Source organism: Sabethes cyaneus, chromosome 3 (assembly GCF_943734655.1).
Source record: "Sabethes cyaneus chromosome 3, idSabCyanKW18_F2, whole genome shotgun sequence".
Taxonomy (NCBI): Eukaryota; Metazoa; Arthropoda; class Insecta; order Diptera; family Culicidae; genus Sabethes; species Sabethes cyaneus.
In genome coordinates this window covers 8,830,363-8,840,901 of record NC_071355.1, presented here as the reverse complement: position 1 = coordinate 8,840,901, position 10,539 = coordinate 8,830,363, and the positions used below count along the sequence as shown (strand labels likewise).

Genomic DNA, 10,539 nt, shown 5'->3' with positions numbered 1-10,539 from the left:
GCTTAGAAAGCTTAGAAAGCATCAAACTGGTTACCTTACTGAAGGAAAAAAAAAGTTCAGTTGGCAAATTAGCTATTACCAACCGGTCAGTTCGGGTGCTCCGAGACTATACTGTAGGTCGCTAAACTAATTTGACGACTTTCAGTTAACGGAAACTATAATAGTCATTAACTTTTCGACAGAATTTTTGTTTCGAACAAAAAAAATTGCTTTTGAAATGTACAAAATCAATGACGACACATTTCACCTTAATTTTGCCGAGATTAATTTTTAAAACTGCGCAGAAAACTCAAATCTATTCCAACCTCAACAAAAAGCATGTCCTGACACTTGGCAGCACTGCTGCCGAAAATTGCCCTCCAGTTTCGGAATTAAAAAAATATCCCATTTCTTTTCGATATGGTAACCCGCAACGACTTACCCGATGATAAACGATTTCGTGCAGATGCGAACATTTTGGTCTACCTCTGTGCATTGGGCAGGTAACACAAGCACTACTCGTTTGGGTGTATTAAATGTTTTTTGATGACGTAATAGGAATATTATTGTCGAACCTATCCAGCTTTTTACGCGCTATAATGGCGGACGCTATAAATTGTGTTCGTAATATGTGAACAATCTTTTTGACAACTCTGCATACATCAAAACTGGGCACTCTTCTCCTGTACGGCAGTGTTGCTCTTTCTTTCGTTTACGCAAAAGAAGGAAGGCAATAGTTTTGTTTACATTTCGCACAGTTTTGCTTTCCTTCTTTGACGTAAACGAAAGAAAGAGCACGGTAGTGTTGCAAGAGAAGAGTGTCAGATTTGATGTATGCAGAGTTGTCAAAAGGATTGTTCGCATATTACGAACACAATTTATAGCGGCCACCATTATAGCGCGTAAAAAGCTGGATAGTTAATATCAAAAACATCAGTAGAAGCCATATATAGAATGCCAGTGTCGCTGTTTTTCTACAGGGCTTATGGTGGTGAACATGCTAAGGCTGTGAACCATTTCGCGAAATTTTTAACTTTTTGGTTAAAATTTGACAGTTCGATGGTTATTTGTCCTTGAGTGGTTAAAATCAGTTCAGAATGTGAACCATTTCATATTTGACGGATTGATAGTTTTTTTTGCTCAATAAGAACATATAAGGTGAGGATGAAAATATTGTTTTTTCTGTCCGAGTTAAAATCGGAGGAATTTTTGATGTTCATTTGCTTTTATTCGATAGATAAAATTCATCTCGTTTTAGCCCGAGTTGTTTGAACAAACTTATAATGCGATAAGCATCCATACCAATGTAAAAAAAATCTAACGAAAAATCAGTGAAACCTGTCGAAGCTCTCTTCCTCACCTGTGCATATCTCATTGGCTCTCAGAGCTTGGTTAAAACTAAAGCCTAGTATCGACCTGAAAAGAAATGGGCAAAAAGATAGGCCAAGAAATGCTAAAGAAAAGATTTTCCGTTTGCGATTTCTTTACCAGTATGCACCTCACAAGAAATATTGTTTTACTTTCAGATGGCGCAGTTTTACATGCTAGTGAATTGAAACGTCACTTTTCCGTACGGAATAATATCCGGCGCAATTATTACCACAAGAAAAAATGACAGATAATTGCTTGCCTTGCAGTTGTCAAAATTTCTTCGGTAAATACCAGCATTTTTTCTTGAGCTGTTTTCTTTTCAGCTGGATACTAGGCTTAACGATGCTCTCGAGCAGGGTTATTTTCGGAAAGCCATCGAACTGTCAAATTTTAACCAAAAAGTTAAAAATTTCGCGAAATGGTTCACAGCCTAACAATCTGTATCAATTCTGTGAATCGGGAACTTCATTTTCAAAGTTGCTCATTGTTATTTATCTGTTCTTTATCTGTGCGCTCGTTGGTGCCGTCATCAGTGCGCTCATCGCTGTGTTTTCATGCCAGTGAAATGTTTTTAATCGTTCTTTTTCTTTTCGTCCGGATGAATTGATCACCACAACTGAGCCTTTTTGTACCGGTTTTTTCAGAAATTTGAAGCAAGCGAAGTTTCTAATCACTTTACTTGGCAGCCATATTTGAAATTTTAAACTGGTTGTCAAAGTTTGACAATGAGATTCCCCTTTTGATGAATCTCAGGCACACACACATATGCATATATACACTCAACCCCCGCTAATATGAAAAACAGCTCGTTCATTTTTAATCTGAATATTTGGTAACTATCCATTTTCACACACGCGCAAGACGCGCACCCTATGAACTTGTTGTTTTGATTTGACGAAAACAAACGTTTTGAAAACATTTCAAACATGCGCGAATTCTAAATGTTCGGTTTGTATAAGAAGAAATTGGCTCGGCAGTTTCGACTAAAATGGTCTACTTTGAGTGCTGGAGAGAGGTAAGTTGCATCTGAGCTATATTGCCAAAGCTCCTGAGCAAGAGGAAACGCATTAAGATTTTTTGCTTTTTTTTTAATTTACCGGTCAACTTTAAGGTCAATTGTGTGTGACGCTTGATCGGTTTTTAATGTGAACGCATTCATACCACCGGGGTACAGATTAAAAATGTTCAGATTAAAGAAGGTCATACCAACGGGGGTACACGGTAATGTAAATACATTATCTGAACATGTGTGATGTTTACCACGCGCACTGCAGCGACACTGGCATTCTATATATATTGATTATACTCAGGAAAGTAATAGTTTGTGTTCTTGATTTTATTAAATTGTTTTCAAATGCACAATCTTTTTGCCCCTCTTCGCATAACAGTCCCATGGCGATATTTGGGGATTTTGAGTTTATTGCGAATATTAGTGTGATTTTGTCTGTACTTTAAGAAAAACTTATAAAATTGTAGGCTTTGTTCGCGAAGAATAGAAAAACAAAACCCACTTGTGTTGTCCCAATTCAAAAATATTCGCATAACAGTCACATCCATTTCTGCCCCTTATTAAATTGAAATAATTCCTCATAAATGCATTATATTCAATAAACTGACTATATTGTTTCTAGATATACTTATTTTGTATTATAGAATAGGGAATATAACAACTTTTGCACCTCTACCTGTTATTGTCATTTGCTAATAAAGTCTTAATTTTTTTTGGAACGCATCGTTTGCGACATATCGTTTGCATTCATATTTGCGTATGTGCTTAAGGATTTTATTTAGTTTCAAATTAGATAATTCATTTATGGCCCTTTCAAATTATCGAGAGATATTTTTATAGTTAATCAAACATTTTCGATGATTTTGAAAATGATCAATTTGGTCACTCTTGCTCCGATAACTATAATCGTTAGATTTTTAAGAGAGACAACAGTTTTTGAAACCCTTAGGGTACCGCCAGACTAAACGCGACGCGACTTCGTTCGCATTCGTTTAAATACGCAGCACTTTTTCGCCGGAAGCAGGGCTGCGTATTTAAGCGAATGTGAGCGAAGTCGTGTCGCGTCGCTGTCAGGTTTACTATGTACGGGGCCTTACTTTTCCATTTCATATTTAATTCGTTTCAGTTATTTTACTACATTTTTAGTGAAAATTATCACCAGTTTCTTAATAACTGGAACCAATTACAGGTCAGCCCAAATATTGACATATGAACATACACAGGAATGGTCCGATCTCTTTGACTCAATTTTGATTAATCGAGCATATTGATCGTAGCAAAAAGAATCATTTAACATTTAAATTTGATAGCTATTCATAGTCAATCAATATTTTATGCATTGTTAATTCATTGAAGACATATCAAATCGCAAGTTAATGGCGGTTATTATAATTTGGGAAAGGCGGTACATGTTTTGTGACGCGTTTTGCGTAGGCGGCCAATATTACCTCTATCACCGCTATTACTTGGAATATGGTATCATGTGAACTGAGGGGGTGGGGGTAGAGGGGAGTTGAGTTGGACGTAACTATCTTTTAGTCTTCAGTTTAGTTCTCTTTAATAAAAGCAGTAAGTAGGGTAACCAACGTATTTTGGACCCCATCAGCAGCTGTACATAATTTGGACACTTACAGCAAAATCAAATGGAAGTGTCCAAATTATGTACAGCTGCTGAAGGGGTTCAAAATAGGTTGGTTACCGTAAATCTCGAAAATCATACCATACATTATCGACAGTGTGACGGTTATGCGAAGATTTTCCTGATTCAATCAAAAATTATTCGCATGTCAGTCCCATTGCTATTTTGTTAAGATAAACTGATAATAATTGAAAATCTGTAACTAATTTTTGTTTAAAACATTTGAACCTGTTCATTTTAACAAATTTATAGTAAAGGTTCGCTTGAAAATAACCTGTGGGAGCGTAATTAAGTAAAACTGACGGAAAACTTCAGTCGCCGTTTTCTACGCTTGCTATTTGTCGCCATGGGACTGTTATGCGAAGAGCGGCAGTGTAGCATGTATATATGTTGCATATAGCATGTATTGCGACATTTGCCCCTATTTAGACTACCCCGATTTACACGATTATCACAGTCAAATCTCGCACACGATTTCGCTCAAAGAAAATAAAGTGAAAAAGAATGGGAAGAAGGAAAAAGAAGTCAAACTCATTAGTAGATCAAACTAAAAGTCACTCTAGTGTCAGATTAACAGTGAAAAATGCGGTACGTTGCATTAAATGATTATCACTGTAGTCTAAATAGTCATAAAAGGGACAATATACATGAAGAATCGAATGATTACAAGCATGAATACATGCTACTATCACTACAAGGAGACTTACGTAGTCCTGCGTCCCATGCGGTCGCGTCTTGTACACAACCCCTCTGATTTTTTTCAATTTGCCCGGTCAACTTAATTGTCAATTGCGGATGACGCTTGATCAGTTTTTAATGTGAACGCATTCATACCACCAGGGTTCAGATTAAGGAAAGCCATTCCAGCGGGGGTACACGGTATCGCAAAACACCAGTTTCGTTGCATGGAAAATTTTCCACATGAAAACAAATCGCAAATATGTATACGCGGTGAAGTGTGCGTAAGGCCACGTACAGAGTAAACGCGACAGCGACGCGACACGACTTCGCTCTCATGTTGCTAAATGCACAGTCCTGCTTCGGGCGAAAAAGGGCTGCGCGTATAACTACAGCAAGAAATGTCGCGTCGCGTCGCATGTCGCTTGCACTCTGGCGGTACCCTTAGGGACAGTTGCGATTGCCCGGTTTACCTATCCACCTTTACGCGCGCGATTTATTGTCGGTAAACGGTTTTATTTTTCTTCTATACGTAGCGTGATCGGTAGATCGTCTGCCTGCGGTTGTATGTATTTATATACCAATACCAGGCGAAATGTGCCTGCCTGTGGAAAAGAATATACCCCTTGCGCCTCGTCGACAGTGAGCCAGTAGCCATCTTGTGCTGGTTCGTGCAGTTTCGTTCTAACCTAGAAATAAAAAAAAATCCCTTTTTCACAAGCATGATGATGTTCGTCTCGCCACTCGTCATAGCCTACCTACATGTTATTTAGATTTCTAAGAAGTTTAATCTTTTTTAGTTTTCTAATTAGTATTTAAGGCATTATTAAGGTTAAAGCAGAGATTTAAGTATAATAATTTTAATAATTGAAACGTAAAGAAGCAGATACCGATAAAATATAGACTGTAAGTAAGTTAGTTTTACAGTAAAAAGCAAAAAATATTCGGGGCAAGTGCGTTTTCAGTCGCGGAGGCTAAGAAGAAGCGAAGCACCATTTTTTCGAGGAGATTTTTCGCTCCGTAAAGTGATTTTCTGGTGTGTGCGGTGAAAGAGGAAGAAAAAGCGAAAATTGTACGAGAATCGGCGCCGCGCGTGTAGCCAAATCGAACGAAAAATAGTAAGAAGACCAAAAGTGCGTGTTTCGTTGACTAAGAAGGGCCCCGTACGGAGTAAAAAGAAGTGTGCGAATTCATGATGCATCCGTCGAAGAAGATGAATGCGGCGGAACTGGATGACCACGAGAAGGGTAAGCTGTTTGTCGGCGGTCTGTCGTGGGAAACGACCCAGGAAAATTTGCAGCGCTACTTTGGCCGCTACGGCGAGGTTATTGACTGTGTGGTCATGAAGAACAACGAAACGGGCCGTTCCCGCGGGTTCGGGTTTGTAACGTTTGCCGACCCGGACAATGTCGAGCGTGCTCTGGAGAACGGCCCACACACACTGGACGGCCGTACCATCGATCCGAAACCGTGCAATCCTAGGTCACTGCACAAGCCCAAGCGTACCGGTGGCTACCCGAAGGTCTTTCTCGGTGGTCTCCCCCCGAATATAACGGAAACGGATCTGCGCAGTTTCTTCTGCCGCTATGGGAACGTGATGGAGGTGGTCATTATGTACGATCAGGAGAAGAAGAAAAGCCGCGGATTTGGGTTCTTGTCGTTTGAAAACGAAGCGGCAGTCGAGCGAGCAACGGCGGAACATTTTGTAAACATCAGCGGCAAACAGGTAGAAATCAAGAAGGCAGAACCTCGTGACGGCAGTGGTAATAACAACAGTATGAATGCCGACTCCTATCAGTGGGGCTCCCCGCAAGCACCCCCGATGGGCAATGGTCAAATGGGTGGCCCACCAATCAACATGCAGTCGAATATGATGCAGGGCTATCAAGGCTGGGGTGCTTCACAGCCACAGCAAGGATACGGCGGTTACGGAGCCTCTGCCGGAGCGGCCAATGCCTACCAGGGCTGGGGTGCTCCTCCACCGCAACAGTGGGGCAATTACAACGCTACGCCCCAGCAGACTCAAGGTTACGGAGGATATGACATGTATAACAGCTCCGGCGCTGGCAGTGCCGGTGGTTACGGTTCCGGTAACTGGAACTCCTGGAATATGCCGCCGAACACTGGTTCTACCGGTTCTGCCGACATGTATTCTCGGCCTCAGTCCGGTCCAACGGCTGGCCCTGCTGGATCGGCCGGCCCGACGGCGGGTGGCCCTTCGAAGCCCGGTTCCGAGTACGGTGGTGGTTCGGCGTACGGTTCCGGTGCTGCCGGCGGTTATGGCGGCTACTATCAAAATGAGCAGAACACGGCCGCTGCCTACAACCGACCGCGATCGGCTTACGGCGGTGCAAATGATGCTACGTCGCAGCCTCCTTATCCAGCATTTTGAGAAATGACGACGAGCAGGATGCAACCGACGCCACTGCAGCAGCAGCAGCAGCAGCAGCAACAGCAACCTCAGCAACCGATGCATTTTGCCCAGCAACAGCAGCAGCAGCAGCAACAACAACAACCAGGGCAATCAGCGGCAGCAGCAGCGGCGGCGGCGGCGGTCGCAGCCTCCTTCGATCGAAGTTTGATTGGAACGAAATCATAAGATGAAGAAGATTATTTCTTATTTTTTTAAACTTGAAAAATTATACATATATTCTATCGCAAGAAGAAGAAGAAGCAGAAGGGGAAACAATTATACATATATTCTTAAACAGAGGAGAAACTACACAGAGAAGTTTAATATAAAAAAAAGCAAAACACACAATTGGAAAATGGCAAGTAAAAATATACAAACGTAAGCATAAATAAAAAAATACACATCTAATATAACTTTATTGACTAGGCTTAGGTGCGATGAAGCAGATGAAAAGAAAACCGAAAACGAAGGGAAGAAATAAGAAGAAATTGTTCAATCTACTGATTAGAAATTGAATAAAAATCAGAGAAAACCTGTTCAAAATAAGCGTATAAATCTGTTTCTGAGTTAGTTAGCTGCAGCGAAAATGAAAACATTTAAAGCAAAATAAACCACATACACACAAAAACCAACTCTATTAGCATTAAAAAATGGATTAAGATACACGTAAATCATTTACGAACACACACACATACATACACACACACCCACACTTGAGCCGTAAATTTAACTCGACCGTATTTTAGATGAAGGTTTTCGGGTGATATTTTTTCTGACAATGCGGAGGGCAACTTTGCTAAACTGTGGTGGATCGTCTTCTGCGGAACCGAGCAAGTGTTGTTTCCCCTCTCTCTCTCAGAACAGAATCGGTTAGTTATTCGCAAAATATTCTTAACCGTTAGTCCCTCGTTATTAGAAACCACACTGAGAAAACGCATAAAAATGATGGCAAAAAAATGGTAAAAAAAGTCACTGAGGAAAAAAATTCACAGGAAAATTTATTTCTTTTTCTACACCAATATAATAAGAAGATTGAAAAAAAAAAATTCATGAAATGATGGTATTTTAATTTCCTCCTGTATTTTCGTTTAATCCCCGGAATCAAACTATCGAACAGAGCATGGTGTAAGAAGAGGAGAAAACAAAAGCAACCGCAAAAAAAACAGCAAAATCCCCTTTTAATAAACACAACACTTTTTGTCTATAACGGAACGATAAGGATATACATTACTATACTTAATCAGGTACCCATAATAATAACAAAAAAGAGAATGAGTTTAGTAAAGATGGTGGCGAAAGTCCAGTAGCCCGATCAGCTAAGAAGGCCGTGACGCGATGCGCAGTCAGCCGGTCTTCATTTTCTTCTTTCTGCTAAGTAGGCGTGTTAAGAGCAACAACTGCAACAGCGATTGATTTAATTGATTTTTGTTCATGTGATTTTCAGTTCGTACGTTCGTTCGTTCGTTCGTTCGTTTTTTTTGGGTTAAGCTTACTTCCTAAGTAAAACAAATATAAGCAAAGTAAACAATGATAAAGAGACTCAGAGCCTGAAAGCTTGTATTTTTTTTTGTATAATTACCTGTACTTTTTAAGTTTGTCGTCGTTTTTTCGTCGTTAAGGATCTAATCTTTAAATCGGGATAGAAGCAAAAAGTATAAGGACAAAAACCGAAACCCCAAAGCCTACTACTGTGCGTGCGCGTTCGTTTTTTATTAAAGTTGTAAACTACTCTTAGAGGTATTTTTTAAAACTGAGTATAATATGGTGAAGTTGATCACAGTAAAAACATCCCCATCTCTTTGATAAGTGAAATAAGGCAAGGCATAAAGCAAACTAGTAACTACTCCTGTAATCTTAGATGAGCAAGTAAAGAATGCTAAAATAAAGTAACGTTTTTTTTCGAAACGGTATTGATAAACGAACGGAAGACCTCCTTTTGATCAGTCGTGTTTAAGCTTAACTTTAGAGAAAGAGAGAAAACAAAAGAAGGGAAAATGAGAAAATGATTTGTTTTTTTTAAACTAACGATAAACCTAAATGATGAGAATACATAGGCAAGCAACAATCTAATGAAAAAAAGAAAACACAAGATGAAAAAAGTCTAGCAAATAATTATTATGGGTAAGTTTGATACAACATAAGCAGAAAACAAACCAACAAATTAGAGAAGCGAAAGTCGTTTTCTTTCAGTTTCGTAAGGACAAAGTTAAACTACAAGTTTAAAGTGTAACTTCTAATGATAACGTTTCACCTGATTAAAATAATTCACTCGCAGATATAAGAAGACACTGAATTAAAAAACAAAAAAAACAAATGAGTAAGCAAAGCTGCAGCCGGCATAAGTTGAATAAGTTCTCCTGCGTTGTTTGGTTTTCTGAGAGCGACGCGCTCCGCAAACATAGATGATGGAAAAGCTAGAAAAAGAAATAAGTTACGACTCTAATCGAAATCCTATATTCAAAACCAATAGAGTGACATAAAATAGCACAGAGAAAAAAAAACAGAGTAAAGAAGCAAAGTAAGCCGTGAAAAAAACAGCAAACAAACAGCAACGGGCAACACGTGTCACGAGCGAAACAAGAGCAAGCAAAGCCTCCTTTTGTGTGTTTTTATCCACTTGAATATCAAAAACAAAACTAAAAAAAATTCTTCGTCGCGACTTGTACAAAGAGAAAAAAACGCGCTCGTAAGCCCCAACTAAACTAGTAGGCGGCTGCGAACCACCTTGGAATTAAGCTTTCGTTTTTTTTTGCTATAGGATTATCCTTCGTTTTTCTTTTTTGTTCCTTTTATTTCCTAAAAAATCATTTCCTTGCGTCTCTGGTTACGTTTAGTACGTCAGTAACATTAATCACACATTGAACCATAGCATTGAACCGAATGCAGCAGCAGCAGCACAGTGAACACAGAAGTAACTCAGAACCTAATTGATAAAAAAATACAAGCTAATGATAATCTTAAATAGTAATCGTCGTGGTTCACTACATAAGCGCGTTTTCATCCCCATCCGGTCCCGTGGTCCGGTCGGTGGTGTGTGGGCAATTTAATTCTTAATTGCATTCTTTTTAAAAACTCTGGGGCTACTTTCTTCATGTTTGAACATCTACTCTCACCCCCCCCCCCTCCTGTATTAAATCGCGATAACACACTGTTCAATGACTATCAACTTTTTTTTGCTTAATTTTATTTTTTGTTTTTCATTATTTGTCATCTTAAAATAAATAAACAAAAAAATTTATATATATTTTTCTAGTATAGTAAAAGTGGTGAAGATAATCTAATTATTATTTTTTTCCGTGAAGATAATTATTCTGATTCTTTTATTCCTGTTCAATTCGAAGTAAAAGAAGATCAAATAAAACTGTAAAAAAACTATGTTTTGTTTTGGTTTATTTCTAGAGAAAAATTATGTTCGTTTTGATTGGTTATGTTTACTTATTCGTTTGCTTA

At 39.0% G+C, this 10,539-nt stretch overlaps 1 protein-coding gene across 1 annotated transcript; it reads left to right on the top strand.

The window, feature by feature from the left end:
• Positions 1-5,420: 5,420 nt before the first annotated feature.
• Positions 5,421-10,445, top strand: LOC128741978 (heterogeneous nuclear ribonucleoprotein 27C). Its single transcript, XM_053838130.1, has one exon. The coding sequence runs from the start codon at positions 5,869-5,871 to the stop codon at positions 7,066-7,068; it is 1,200 nt and encodes a 399-aa protein (XP_053694105.1). The 5' UTR covers positions 5,421-5,868; the 3' UTR covers positions 7,069-10,445.
• The last annotated feature ends 94 nt before the right edge of the window (positions 10,446-10,539 follow it).

Coding starts and splice junctions, on each gene's coding strand:
- LOC128741978 (XM_053838130.1), top strand. CDS start 5,869: ATGATGCATCCGTCGAAGAAGATGAATGCGGCGGAACTGGATGACCAC.